Source organism: Phoca vitulina, unplaced genomic scaffold, assembly GCF_004348235.1.
Source record: "Phoca vitulina isolate PV1807 unplaced genomic scaffold, GSC_HSeal_1.0 scaffold32, whole genome shotgun sequence".
Lineage (NCBI taxonomy): Eukaryota > Metazoa > Chordata > Mammalia > Carnivora > Phocidae > Phoca > Phoca vitulina.
In genome coordinates, this window is record NW_022589735.1 from 12750245 (window position 1) to 12765714 (window position 15470).

At 41.0% G+C, this 15470-nt stretch overlaps 2 protein-coding genes across 4 annotated transcripts in view; one reads left to right on the plus strand and one right to left on the minus strand.

Moving 5' to 3' along the window:
* Positions 1–9336, minus strand: part of GRAMD2B (GRAM domain containing 2B) — a 122654-nt gene extending 113318 nt beyond the window's left edge. For all 3 annotated transcript variants that reach the window (XM_032425285.1, XM_032425283.1, XM_032425286.1), the window contains exon 1: positions 9194–9336. In XM_032425285.1, coding sequence (XP_032281176.1) covers positions 9194–9321 — 128 coding nt within the window. In that variant the 5' untranslated portion in view covers positions 9322–9336. The remainder of the gene's footprint in view (positions 1–9193) is intronic.
* Positions 9337–12110: 2774 nt separating this feature from the next.
* LOC116645109 (NADH dehydrogenase [ubiquinone] 1 alpha subcomplex subunit 5-like) lies at positions 12111–14576 on the plus strand. The gene is made up of 3 exons (XM_032425084.1): positions 12111–12159; positions 13978–14208; positions 14410–14576. The coding sequence occupies exons 1-3, from the start codon at positions 12111–12113 to the stop codon at positions 14550–14552; spliced, it is 423 nt and encodes a 140-aa protein (XP_032280975.1). The 3' UTR covers positions 14553–14576.
* Positions 14577–15470: the final 894 nt, after the last annotated feature.

Genomic DNA, 15470 nt, shown 5'->3' on the forward strand with positions numbered 1-15470 from the left:
CTTGTCCCCCTTATTTCTGTGTTGCAGTTATGTTGGAAAGACATTAAATAAAGTAAGTTCTACTAAGGTGTTGGATTAAACAAACCCGTATCATACTTCGCATACTAGCAACAATCTGCAAGCTAGTTTCTGCTCCTTGTAAACAAAAAAGTCTCACCAGTGCATATATTAATAACTAATTTAACATAATTTGTTACTATCTCCCAGGCAGGTTTGGATTTTAGGTGGGGCAATGCTTAACTTGTGAGAGAATGTCTCTAAAGGAGGGAATTCCAGTGTCACCAGTCTTTGGACATATTTTTCAAGAGAGAAGCTATTGACTCATCAATATTTTATTAGCAAAACTCCATGCTAGCCACTGTGAATGACAGAAAAAAATTTTAAGAAATGGGTTCTTGATCCAATAATGTAGCTAGGGAGAGACACCATACATAGTGGAAAAGTTAATTAACAACTCAGGAGGGAGGGAGGCAGTAAATCAGGCTGATACTGCCTAATATCTTTTGAGTCTCTGTAGCATCTCTGCTAGATAATTTCAAAACAATATCTCAGTCTCTTCTTGTCCAAACCACATTTTTACAGATGATGAAACTGTATCTTAAAAACGTTAAGCAACTTGGCCATGATTAAGTGGCCCTAAGAATGTGGTCGTGCTGGAATTCATTCATTCATTTACCAAATGTTTATTGAGCATTTAAATGGAAGTGAGACTATGTTTATTTACATTTAAAAGGAGGCAAGATCTTTCGAATCTGGGATGATTTAGAAAAGCCTACAGGAATAGGTGGAGTTTGTGTTAAACTCTGAAGAGTGAGGAGAGGTTGGAAAAGCAGAGAGAGAAGCCAGCGAATAAGTACACGGGCCGTGTGTGTGTGTGTGTGTGTGTGTGTGTGTGTGTGTAAGGGGACACTTTGTGTTGGTGAAGAAGGTAGTAGCTTTGAACACTTAGGTAGAGGCTGAATGATAAAGGACCTCACATGCCAGTGGCTAGGTCAAGCTTTATCTTACAGGTAATAGGAATAAACAGATGAATGCTGAATTTCATGGCCACGTAGATGAAGCTTTGAAAGACGAAAATGACTGCAATCATCTGATGATAGGTCATTTCACTTAGGCGGCAGCTACCAGTCTATGGGAAGCAACTCTGAAGTCGTTGAGACAGTATTGGCTGAACTCTTACGTAAGATGTTGAGTTGATTCCTAATCATAAGAAATTGTGTCAAAGATGGGGTGTGCTGAAAGTCTAGAACCCAGGGGTCACAAACTCAAATACCTTCAAGAGCCAGAAAGGTAAGACTGTGAGGTGGGGATGGAAGCAAGCAGAAAGTGGTAGAAAGGGGCGGTGTGCATGTTCTCCCCAGAGACATTCAAGTTGTTGTTTTTGTTCTTTTAAATTCCAGTATAGTTAACATACAGTGTTGCATTGGTTTCAGGTGTACAATATAGAGATTCAGCGATTTTTTACCTTACTCAGTGCTCATCATCATAAGTATATTCTTTTTTTTTTTAAAGATTTTATTTATTTATTTGACAGAGAGAGAGATAGCGAGAGCAGGAACACTAGCAGGGGGAGTGGGAGACGGAGAAGCAGGCTTCCCGCCGAGCAGGGAGCCCGATGTGGGGCTCGATCCCAGAACCCTGGGATCATGACCTGAGCCGAAGGCAGATGCTTAACGACTGAGCCACCCAGGCGCCCCAATCATAAGTATATTCTTAATCTCCTTCACCCATTTCTTCCATTCCCCCACTTACCTCCCCTCTGGTAACCACTGGTTATAAAGAACTTACATAACTCAACACCAAAAAACAAATAATCCAAATAAAACATGGGCAGGAGACAGGAACAAACATTTCTCCAAAGAAGACATCCAGATTATGTTTGGACCTTATGTTCAAACAGGAATGAGGTTCTGAAGGCATACGACCACAGAGAGAAAAATGTGACTTCTGATGCCTTATTTTTAAGATTAATGGCAGTTGACTGCTGGATAGCAATCCACAGCAGCAGGCACCGAACTACCACCTTTTGACCCCTTCAATTGTTTAGACATGACCTCTGCTCAAGGCATTCCTAGCCTTTGCAGCAGCTTTCATTTTTGTGTGTGAAGATTAAAACAAAGGCCAGGCGATCAAAGATAAACAACTGGTGTAGGACATTTATATAAATATAGCTATAAAAAGAGCATACACACTGGCAAAAAAATGATAGTAAGTAGAATACAACTAAAATAAAGATAGCAGAGACTTTATTATCTCCTCCCATAGAAACTGAGATTATGGAAACCTAACAAGACACAGGAACTGACAATTAGCAAGCAGTTTGAAGCAAGACCACCAGTGATTCAAATGTCTTATTTTGCTGATGCTCTCCAATAAGTCACATGTTATATCTTTATCAGTAGAGATTGTAAAGAGCTTGTGAACTAGAAAACAGAACAATGAATTTGGGCTCTCTCACTTGGTAAGTTGAGTTAACATCTCTGGACTTCTTTCTCTTCTACAGAATGAAAGATATTAGGCTAGATTTGGCCTGCTGACAGCTTCTGTTTGGCCTTTGCCATGTTTCATAATTAGAAGTTTTTTAAACATTTCATATAGAACATTGTTATCTGACCTTGCCTAAAAAATAGGATCCGTGTGGTAATAGTTGGCAGATACTAAGTAATAGTGTCCCCTTGTGGTGGGGCTGATCTCTGCAGTCTACCTCTGTCCTCAGCCCTCCCCAATTGCTCATTCTGCCTGCTTTGATTCACTGGGTTCTCAAAATATGCTTTTGGGTTTTAAACCCCCAGCCTACATAATGTTGAAAGTCTTCTCTAGCTCTAGCTCCTTAAACTCGACTCACTGAATTTTCACTGTAAGAATTTTTTTCTTTTTAAAAAAAAATTTTTTTAAGATTTTATTTATTTGAGAGAGAGAGAGAGCACAAGTAGGCAGAGCGGCAGGCAGAGGGAGAGGGAGAAGCAGGCTCTCTGCTGAGCAGGGAGCCCAATGCAGGGCTAGATCCCAGGACCCTGGGATCATGACCTGAGCCCAAGGCAGACGCTTAACTGACTGAGCCACCCAGGCGCCCCAGAATGTTTTTCTTTCTTCAGTGAAACAAGGTCCGTAGTTCCAGAAATTAGTCTTGTGCAATGATGATAATCTTTGGTTATTATATCCAGCCGTTCTGAAGTCCAAAAATATGGACCTGATATGCCTGCTGGTATTTGGTTAGGTAAAGGGTGGGGAACCTTTGTCTTTGGGCATTTGGTCTTTATGATGTAAGGGAAGGAAATTTGGAAACCCAGGTTCCTATTCCTGCTCCGCCACTCACTTGGGTATGTTTTTCACTGCTCCTCACTGTATTTAAATTTACAAAATGAGTTGAGATCATTGATTTTAGGCATTCTGTTAGTATACATTTCTGTCAATTTACATTTTTATAATTTAAACAGCGATGTGCTGGTCAGCTGATTTTCGAGGAAAAGCAAAGCTTTGATTTGTAGCATTTGCCAGAGTGTAAATGCTCCCACCATGGCTGGTTTTAAGCTACCAACATGGTGCCATTGAATATGGCTTTGGGAAGAGATGCTGACAGTTAATTCTTGTGAGGTTGTAGGAGCTGACTTCCTCACAGCACTTCGGACATTCAGACATCCCAGCTGCAGTATTTGGCAAAATGTATGAATTTAGCTCCAGAGTTACCAGATTGAAGAAACTGTGTTCTTTGATTTAAGTATCAGTATCTTCAGACCTCCTGCATAGTTCTTGTCTATTCTGCCTTTGTTTGATTTTATACAAATTGACAATTATTTCCAGAGAAATATTTATGAACATTGTATTATTTTTAGTGTCTCCATTATGGATTTTTTTGGTATTTTTTATTGTGGTAAAATATACATAATATCTTAATTGTTTTAGAGTGCACACCTTAGTGCCATTAACTACATTCATAATGTTGGGCCATAGTTTTTTAAAATACACTTTTTTGTTTATAAAACAAAATACACAAAATATAAAAAAGAAAATTAAGCAAGCCCCTATAATCTTCAGCCTCCAGAGATAATCACCATTGACACTGTTAGCATTATCAAAATTATGTTTTACTCTAAAGGATTGTCAAAATAGCTTGGTAATCCTGGAAATATAGCCAACATTTACTCAATATGTGTTTTTTTTTTTTGAAGATTTTATTTATTTATTTGACAGAGAGAGACACAGCGAGAGAGGGGACACAAGCAGGGGCAGAGGGAGAGGAAGAAGCAGGCTCCCTGCTGAGCAAGAAGCCCAATGTGGGACTCGATCCCAGGACCCTGAGATCATGACCTGAGCCAAAGGTAGCCACTTAACAGACTGAGCCACCCAGGTGTCCCTTAAAGATTTTTTAAAATTTTTAAGTAATCTCTACACCCAACGTGAGGTTTGAACTCACAGCCCTGAGATCAAGAATTGCACGCTCCACCCACTGAGCCAGCCAGGCGCCCCTGTTTGTTATAATATTTTAAAATTTCCCCAACTCTCTGAATTTCAGGGATCTCCTCCCCATATTTTGCTGTTGGATTACAGGACCAGGTCCATATTTTATTTAAAAACACAGACTCTCTATGTTTGAATTCTTAGGATGCTACTTAATAGCTTTAGTTTTCTAATCTGTAAAATGGGAATAATAATGGTATTTGCCTAACAGGTTTTCAGAAAAGTGAATTAGTCCTTGTAAAGATTTTGAATATTGCCTGGCACATAATAAGCACTCAGTAAGCTGTTATAATTATTGTTACCAGCATTTAGAATAAAATCAGAGGGTCTCAGTTAAAGTAACTGTTTTTGAGGATTTAAAAAACAGCTTAAGATAGAATTTATATAACATAAAGTCCACCTGTTTAATGTATGTAACTTAGTGATGTTTAGCATATTTACAGAGGTATGCAACCACCACTGTCCTCTCATTTTAGAATATTTTCTTTGCTTCAAAAAGAAACCTTGTACCCATTGGCAGTAACTCTCCATCCTCCTACCTCCCTGCTTCTCTGCTCTGGGCAATCACTGTTTCCTGTGTCTATGGATGAAACACTTCATATAGAGACAGAAAGTATCTATTCTGGATATTTCATCTAAATGGGATCATACTATATGTGATCTTTTGTAACTGGCTTCCTTCACCTAGCATACTTTTGGTTTTGGTTTTTGTTTGTTTTGTTTTTTAAGTAGGCTCCACACCCAATGTGGGGCTTGAACTCATGACCCCAAGATCAAGAGTTGCATGCTTTACCTCCTGAGCCAGCCAGGCATCCCTCGCCTACCATGTTTTCAAGTTTTATCCTGTTGTAATATGTATCAGTACTTCCCTTTGATGATCAAATAGTATTCCATTGTATGGATATGCCACATTTTATGGATCCATGTTTCAGTCGGTGCATATTTGGATTGTTTCCAGTTTTTAGCTATTATGAATAATGCTGCTATGGAAATGTGTGTACACGTTTTGTGTGCACAGTTGTCTTGGTTATATAACTAGGAGTGAAATTGCTATGTTTAACTATTTGAGGAACTGCCAAAGTGTTTTCCAAAGTGGCTGCACTATTTTGCATTCCAATCAGCAATAGATGAGGGTCCCAATTGCTCCATATGCCTTGCCAACATTTACTATTTTTTTTTTTTCTTTTTGGTTATAGCCCTTCTGGTGGATGTGAACTGGTATCTCATGTTTTTGATTTGCATTTTCCTAATGACTAATGATGTTGAGCATCTTTTCTGTGCTTATTGGCCATTTGCATACCTGTTTTAGAGAAAAACTGATTCAAATACTTTGCCCATTTTCAAACTGGGTTGTCTTTTTATTATTGAGCTGTATGCTTTATGTGTTCTGGATATAAGTCTCTGTTCAGAAATATGATTTACAAATATTTTCTCCCATTCTATAGGTTTTGTCTGTTCACTTTGGTGATAGTGAAGCACAAAGTTTTTAAATTTGATGAAGTCCAGTTTATCAGTGTTCTCTTTTACACTTGTGTTTTTGGTGTCAGACCTAAGAAATAATTGCCTAACCTGAGCTCACGAAGCTTTCCTCCTATGTTTTCTTCTGAGAGTACTATAGTTTTAACATTTATGTAAGCAGAAGGTCTTGGATCTATTTTGTGTTGATTCTTACGTGTGTTGTGAGGTAGGGGTCCAGCTTCATTCTTTTGTACATTGTCCTGGTACTTGACTCCTTTGCCAGTTTTTGCTGGCACTCTTGTTGAAAAGACTGTTCTTTTCTCATTGAATTGTCTTGTCCCCTTTGTTGAAAATGAATTGACCACGAATGTTAGGATTTGTCTCTGGCTAACTGATTACTTTTAACAATATAATTAGCGACTTATTCTACATCACTGTTCCTTTTGAAGACATGGACTTTTATCTTTTTTATGCATCTCTATGTAAATCCAGGGCCAGAGTTTTTAGTATTTTCCCTCTATCATTCTTGATAATCCCAACATCATGTTTTTTATTTTTATTTTTTAAAGATTTATTTATTTGACAGAGAGAAAAAGAGAGAGAGGGAGAGCAGGTGGAGTGGAAGAGGGAGAAGCAGACTCCCCGCTGAGCAGGGAGCCCAACGTGGGGCTCGATCCCAGGACCCTGAGATCATGACCTGAGCCAAAGGCAGATGCTTAACGACTGAGCCACCCAGGTGCCCCCCCCCCCTTTTAAAGATTTTTATTTGTTTATTTGACAGAGAGAGATACAGCGAGAGAGGGAACACAAGCAGGGGGAGTGGAAGAGGGAGAAGCAGGCTCCCTGCTAAGCAGGGAACCTACGGGAAGCCTGACACAGGCTCGATCCCAGGACCCTGGGATCATGACCTGAGCCAAAGGCAGAGGTAACAATTGAGTCACCCAGGTGCCCCTTGACATCCTGTTTTTTAGATGGTTGTTTATTTCACCTGTTTGTAACAATGGTAATAACAAAGAACACTAATAATGATGCCTCCCTACAGAATCTCCAGGCATTTAGAAGAGCATGAATTACCATCACTTAAGGACAGGCAAAGAGATAGAGATTCATATACTAATGCATTTCTGTGTTACTGTTGATTACATGTCTTCAATTTGCCATTCATCCCCCAAGGTTTTAAAACAGTGAAGAGCAGCTGGGCTGACTTCGGAAGGGGACGGAGACAGTGCTATCTGTAATGGTTTGGTCTTGAGAATTGAGCTCATAGGATCTTTTAAGATATGAGTTGGGTCATAAGCGTGCAATTAATTTGTGGAAGAAAAAATGCACATGGCTAATAAACAAAAAATATTCTCTACTACTTATCAAACAATGCAGAAGACGACCCAGTCGGGTGGCCAATGGGCAGGTTTTGTTTCGTTTTTTTGTTTTTTGTTTTTTGGGGCAGAATTTTTGAAAGGCCACCATGTTTATGGTGATGGTGGTTGGCTTCCTAACACGCTTGTGTGCAGTACTGGAGGTGAGTCTGGAAGAGAGGTATCGTCCTCATTTTGCAGAGGAGAAGGCTGAGGCTCAGAGAGTTTAATGAACTCATCCCGTGTCTCCTAGCTTGTGAGTGACAAGGCTGAGACTCAAATACAGATCCAGATGCTTACCATCTCCCCCACAGGCACAGTGAGCATTTAGCCCAGACAGCTCAGATGTCATTTTGAGATTTCTGGTAAACCAGAGTTTGAATTCTACCTCTGCCTGACACACCCATGAAAACGCTGTAAATTAAGGTGGAGTTTGGTGATTGGACTGAACCATCATCTCTTGATGGCTGCGGAGACATAGGCTGTTTATCTGTGAAACTGTGTTCTAGTGTTTTTGTTGGGTTTCCAGGGGCAGAGGATAAAGACTGGAAGGGAATTTAATCATTGTTAAATTTCTATATGCCTGGCACTTTACACAGAGAAACTTACTTAATCCTCTTAATAACGCTAGGGAATAGGTATGTTTCTCACCATTTTGAAGATAACATAACCAAACTCAAAATACATTGTCTCTTTTTCCTAGTCCACACATTCAGTGAAACGGCTGCAGAGCTGGGATTCAGGGCAGGATTGTGGAATCCAAAGCCCTGTGTCTTTCAATTATTTACACACAGTCTCCTGGAAGTAAAGTAAAGCACATGGTTCCTTGTCCCCTCAATCCATTTACATTTTATATTATGTTTTCTGTTCCCCTGTCGCGTCTCATGGACAGTGTTTGTCTTCACAGTGTTTGTGTGTACCCATGGTGATGCCTTTAAATGGGTTTCTGGAGGCTTTCTCTTGATTGCTCTAGGTCTGGGCTGAGCCTAACAACCTGCCTATAAAATTCTCTTTCTTTTTAAGACAGGACTCTTTGAGCAATTATAGTTGGAACTCCTGAGGAATTTTTAAAAAATTAAATTCCTCTACATATAATTGGTACTCTGCTAGCAGTTTTGCTAAATTTAAAGTAGAAAACAAAGCAGAAGTCAAAAGACCAAAAGCCCCAGACATCGTGCCTGCTTATAAGGAAGTCAAAGAAATCTAACCTAAAACCAAACCTATCTTCCTAGATTAAAAGGAACTTAAAATCAAAACTTACAGGTCGACACGGTAAGTGTGACAGGACAGTGCAAGTGTGTTATAATCCCATTTTCTTTCTTTTTTCTTAATTGTATTTTTTTTTCCTTCCTTCCTCCCTCCCTCCCTCCCTCCCTCCCTTCCTTCCTTCTGATGCTCCCTGGTGGTCTAGTGGTTAGGATTCAGTGCTCTCCCTCCCCTTTCTTTTCTTTCTTTTCTTTCTTTTCTTTCCTTTCTTCTCTTTCTTTCTTTCTTTCTTTCTATCCCATTTTCCCTTCATTGGAAAATCCTGAGTTCTCTTGAACAAACTGAGTCCTGGATTGCAACCATGCTTTTCAAAGCTTTCCTAGCATTGCTCCTTGTCCCCCTCTGCTTGAGTTTTCTTTTTTCAGCTTGAATAACATGAAAACCCTCAAACCCTGCCAGTTCTTCTATGCAATTACCCTATAAGCAAAATACACTTGTGTCATACGTTAATACGTCCTAGGTTCCTAAAGTGTGTGGGATCACTCTTGTTTTTTCTCCAGCCCTTGATAATAAAGGTGGGCAACCACAGACCTCCGGTCGCATGGAGGCTTCCTGTCCTTGAGATGCTAAAGAGACCTTTTCTATACAAAGAGGCAACACTCCCTTCTCGTCTGTTCTCCCCCCTCCCCCCCCCAGGTCTGAGACCTGACACTTACAATTCCTGGTCTGGGTCCGTTGGCTTCACTTCCCTCTTCTGGAGCAGGCTCTTGTAGGACATGATCTGTGCTTGAAAGGTCTGCTGGATGCTCCTCCTTGTTGGCAGGGCTTGCTCCCTTTTCCACATCTTTTAGAGGCCACCTGATCTCCAAGAAACTCTGGGGAGTACCAGGAAGGAACTTGGAGTTTACTCCTGATCCGGCCAGTGACAGCCCTTTCAGCCAAGTGGCCTGTTCTTCCCTCACTATAAAGAGCTACAACAGAAGGTTTCTCTTTCAGACTCTGCTCAGACAGACGTGATCAACCACACCTGAAACACACATGTGTGGTTCGGTAAATGACCACAGCGACATTCTGTGTGACTCCTAAGATCACATTACCTTCTCGCCTCAAGAACTTCATCTTATGTTGATGCTGCTGTGGGGTCACTTACACTGACCCCTTACTCCTGGGGACCTAGGTCTTATTCCAATCTTGTTGTCTTTCCTCCTTTTAGAAGATATTGAGTATGTGCTACCTCAGAGATTCCTCCCTCATTCTCCCTAAATGGGCTTCAGCTTCCTCCTGTTTGCATGACTAGACATTCTTTAAATTAAACCTGCCCGGGGCTCCTGGGTGGCTCAGTCAGTTAAGCATCTGCCTTCGGTTCAGGTCATGATCCTGGGGTCCTGGGATGGAGCCCCACCTTGGGCTCTCTGCTCAGTGGGGAGCCTGCTTCTCCCTCTGCCCCTCCCCCACTGTGCTTCTCTCTCTCTCTCTCTCTCTCTCTCTGCCAAATAAAAAATTAAATCTTAAAAAAATATGCCCAACACAACAGCTTTGATATTCATTGTTAAATGATATTAGCAGTGTTTTTATCACCCCTGCCTCATCTGCACTTTCTATAATCAGAAGATACTTTTATTTTTATTTATTTTTTTCAGAGTATATTTTTAAAGAAATGTGTTTTGTACTGTATTCGTCATGGTTCTTTGCTCACAGTGGGGGTTCAAATATAAATATTGACTGATGACAAATCTGTCATACTAGAGAAGGCTCTTTCACAGTGAAGTTAATCTTTTTTATTTTTCTTTCTTTTTAGGTGTTCCACCATATCACTAAATGCAAATACTACAGTTGCTCATTAATTAGAAGAATAAAAAAAGGACGTTAAAGTTTTTTTTTTTATTCTGTATCAAACAAAAATCCAAACAAAATTATTGGGCTGAACTCAAGTGATAAAATATTTTAAGTATTTCATGAATTTTAATCTGTGACCATTGTAAAACACAATCTTATCTGTGTAGATGATTTACTTGCATAGAAAAAACTGAGACGAAGATTTACAGATGAAGAGTCCAGTTTGCTTGAGTTTGAGGCCTCGATAACAGAATGAGATTTCCAGGCATGAGATTATTAAGAACGCAGATAACTTTTATTCTCTATCCTCCCTTTTCTACTCTTTGGATAAAATTTTGCCCTTCCACCCTGTGTTAGATTGAAGGCATCGATGATCTCAATTAATTTAATGTCCTCTATCCATACCCCTGTCCAGTAACCTTGTAGTTCCTGCCCACCCTAACTTGGGCTGGTCTTGTGACTTGGTTTGGCCAGTACAGTGCAGTAGAAGGGATGATATGATGATTCTGAGTGTAGACCGCAAGAAGTCTTGCATGTTTCTGCTTCCTCTCTGGCTTCCCTCTGGTCACCATGACAACATGTCTGAGTTTGGGGCACGCTCCATGTGAGGCCACATGGAGGAGAGCTGAGTCATTTTAGCCATCATGGAGCACTCGGCTCCCAGTGGACCTGCCATCTGCCACAGCCTGAGCCTACACAAAATCTGGCTAAACTAGATCAGTAGAACTACCTGCCAACCCGTAGCCTCCTGAGAAACAAGTTATTTTTTAAAAAAGATTTATTTATTTACTTTAGAGAGAGAGAGTGCATGAGCAGAAGGGGCAGAGGGAGAGGGAGAGAGAATCTCAAACAGACTCCACGCTGAGTGCGGAAGCAGAAGCTGGGCTCGATCCCAGGACCCTGAGATCACGACTTGAGCTGAAACCAGGAGTCAGGCACTTAAGCGACTGCATCACCCAGGCGTCCCAAAACAATAGTTTTTTAAACCCATATGTTCTGAGATGGTTATGCGGTCATAGCTAACTGCTTCACATCCTATATTCATAATACTAATAGGATAAGGTGACAGAAGCTCCTCCCATAGGCTATTATTTTTTAACTGTTCTCAGCCGTTTGAGCTAAATGAATGTACTTTGAGAGTGTCTTCAGTTTCAGTAAGTGACGATGGGGAACTTAGGGAGTGCAGTGGAATCTTCGTGGGATAATAGTCCCATATACTTCAGAAGCCGATTATCATTAGAAATAAGAAAAAACAGTTTTAAAATCAGGTAGATGACATCTATTAAAGATCTCAAAGCTGTAGTTGGTAGACCTACAAACTGTTGCCATGACATCCCCAAACCATCATACCCACCCTCTCGGGTAGTGCTCCCACCCCCCTGTTTGGCTGTACCCACCATTAGCTCTTCTCAGGTCTTTTTTTTTTTTTGAAGATTTTATTTATTTGACAGAGAGACACAGCAAGAGAGGGAACACAAGCAGGGGGAGTAGGAGAGAGAGAAGTAGGCTTCCTGTGGAGCAGGGAGCCCAACGTGGGGCTCGATCCCAGGACCCTGGGATCATGACCTGAGCCGAAGGCAGACGCTTAACGACTGAGCCACCCAGGTGCCACTTCTCAGGTCTTTTTACGGAAGTCCTTCTGACTCCTCCATGAGCTACACCGGAGGGCTTTGCATTGAAGGGGCTGCACGAACAAAGCTGGCCTCCAACCCTGCCTCATGCCTCAGGCATTAGGCCCTCTGACCCACTAAGGGTTTAGTATTTGTGTACTCTAGTTTTCTTTTCTGCAAAACGGTGATGGGGAAGATAAGGCTTTTAAGAAAGTCCATGGTTCTTTTGATCACTGGTAGGGATAGTTTCTGCTGATTTAGAAACTTTGTGTTATGGGCCAAAGCTTTAGCAAATATTAACTCTCATTTTACTGCCCTTATTATTAACAGCCAGATAAATGGAAGTTCAGAGATTTGACATGATATGGATGGATCCAAAGTCACACAGATGACTGGAAGCAAAGCCATAAATATAGTAATAGTTTGTACTTTAGAAAAAAATGGAAGATCTGTCTCCCTTTTCTTGGTAGGGATATGTAACATAGTGATTCTTAGGCCGGTCCTCATAAATCACATGTGAGCCCTTCAGACCCAGGAAGGAACTTGAGGCCTACCAGGGGCATCTTATCAACCTGGGAAGCCTATTGTTGACCCCTCATTAACTCATTGATTCATCTTTAAGGAAAATAGCAGGAATAGGCACTCAGATGGGAAAGTTGGGGCAAGCAGTTTCATAGTAATGGTAGGTTTTATAACAACAAGCTCCAGGCCAGGTGACTTTATCCCCTTTGTGCTCAGTTTTCTCATCTATAAAATATGTGCATGGAGCCAGTCAGTGTTTTCCTAAACTGTGCTCTGTGGACGATTTCTCTAGCCTTTGTGAAAGTCAGGAAATGCTGCATACAAGGTCTGTCCCTTAAAGACCTTTGTGAAGGTCTGCATTCGAGAAATCTGTTCAACTTTATTAACTCAGGCTTAATAGAGATCCTGGCAACCTCTTAAGACCCAAAGGAAGAATCTCATTTTGGAAATGTGGAGGCAGATGATTACCATGACTTCCTATGGCTGCAAAGACATCTGAACTAATAGAAAGATTTTGGTTCTATTGCAATTTACTGCCAAGTCCATTTTTTACCCAGGAAGGAAATAGGAAAAAAAAAAAATCATATTTTCTTGATTGTCTACTGTGTCAGACACTTAGATATTTTATGTAGTCCTTCTTTCTTTCTTTTTTTTCTTTTTGAGAGAGAGAGAGAAATCTTGCGTGTGAGTGGGAGGGGGGAGGGGCACAGGGAGAGCGAGAGAGAATCTTAAGCAGATTCCACCCCAGTGCAGAGCCTGATGTGGGGCTCGATCTCATGACCCCCAGATCATGACCTGAGCCAAAATCAAGAGTCTGTCGCTTAACCAACTGAGCCACCCAGCCACCCCCTTATTTATTTTTTGCAATACCATATGGAATATTATTATTCTCACCAATATTGATCTTAATGACATCATTTTTTTCCATAACCAGTACAGTCTTATTGAGAGAGGAACAGGACAGCATCAATGTAGAGTCAGTGGGCTCAGTCCCTGATACTCTTTTCTATCTGTACACATTCTCTAGGTGATATTATCCAGCTGTTAAATAATATTTATATGATATGATATTTATAGGATATGATAGGATATTATCCAGGCTTTAAATAGTATCATATGCTGATGACTATTAACTCTCACAATTCCCCTCTGACTGTTCCCATACTAAATAAACATCTCAAACTTTGTGTGACCAAACCAGTGTTTTAAATTGAGAGTTTTCCTCTAGACTTTTCTTGCCTGTTTTACCCTTCGTAATTGGTCTCCCCATCTACCTCATTGATCAAACAGGAATTGAGGTGTTGCTGATTTCTCTCATGCCCTCATTCCCCGCATGCAGTCCATCAGCAAGTCTGTCCTGCCAGAACACTCCAGAATGTGACCACTTCTCTCCATGGCTATGCCTATTTCTAGTCAAGCTACCATCACCTCCCATGCAGACAATTACTGCCATGTTCCAGTTGTTCTCTCGGCTTCCATTTGTGTCCCCTTTGCAATCAGGAGCTGAGATGATCTAAAAAATAAATATGTAGATGCTGTCACGGTGGGTTTGCTGAGGAAGACCGCCTGCCTGGTGCAATTGGTTATATGTGAGAGTCCACACAAACGGCTAACAATGTTGTACACAAAGACTCTTGATGTTCTTGAGCAAATTCCTAAAAATGCAGCCTATGGCTCGTATGCAAAACAGATTGCAAATGAGAAGCGGAGTCTGGTTAAAGTGGAGCCAGATGTTAAGAAATTAGAGGACCATGGGCGCCTGGGTGGCTCAGCCGTTAAGCGTCTGCCTTCGGCTCAGGTCATGATCCTAGGGTCCTGGGATCGAGCCCCGTATCGGGCTCCCTGCTCGGCGGGGAGCCTGCTTCTCCCTCTCCCACTCCCCCTGCTTGTGTTCCTTCTCTCGCTGTGTCTCTCTCTGTCAAATAAATAAAATCTTTAAAAAAAAAAAAAAAAGAAATTAGAAGACCAACTTCAGGGTGGCCAACTAGCAGAGGGGATACTTGAGGCTGCAAATGAAGTAAGTCTGGCGAGAAAAATGATACACTGGAAACCACGGGAGCCTTTGGTGGAAGAGCCTCCTGTCGACCAGTGGAAATGGCCAGTGTAATCATCATTAAATGACTAGTGTGTTGACGGGAAACTGATGTAATTAAATGTTCTGTTACCATAAATAAATAAATGAATAAGACCATGCTGCTTTCCTCCTTAAAACCTTCTGGTGATTTCCCATTTCATATATATGGAGATTGCAGTCTCTGGCCTTGACAAGGTCTCTCTTCGCTCATGTCTCCAACCTCATGTGGCTGATGCTTCCTTACCTTGGCTTCCTTCCTGACCTGCCGTATATCAGGCTTGTCCAACCCCAGATTGCTGCCCTTGCTGTACTCCCTGCCTAGATGGCTCTTCTTATCATCATTTATTCTTGGTCCACATGCTACCTCCTCGGGGATGCCTTCCCTGACCACCTTGTCAACACTAATCCCACCTTGTGCCAAAGCTATCACCTCATTCTGCTTTACTTTTTGGAAGAGTTGTCACTCTCATTATTTTATTCGTTTATTTGCTACCCCCCTCCATATTTCTCTCAACTAGAAATATAAGTCCAGGAGACCTTCCATCTTCTTGTTGTGTTCAACCCCGTATCTCCCCACTGGTGTGTATCAAAGTGCCTGGTACATACAGTTGCTCAGTAGATATTTATAGGATTGATAAAATAAATGTTATTTGTCTTGTTATCTTTCCAGCCATTTCTGTTCAGTGCACATTTAAACATAAATGCATGCAAGGCTACATACAGTGACCTCAAGCAGATTTCAAACAAATGGACTATTCAGATAAATTTTTAAATGACATTATTATCTGTATGGGATTTTTTAATGTGCCAAAGCTCTGAGAAAGAAGAGAGGACCAAGCTGTTAAAAAGTTGTCAAATACTTTTGCACTGAGGCAGTGGGAGTTTGGAAAGGATAAATGTGATTCTGGTGTAGTTTTGAAGTTATGGTTTTTGGGAAAGGGCAGGGATTGA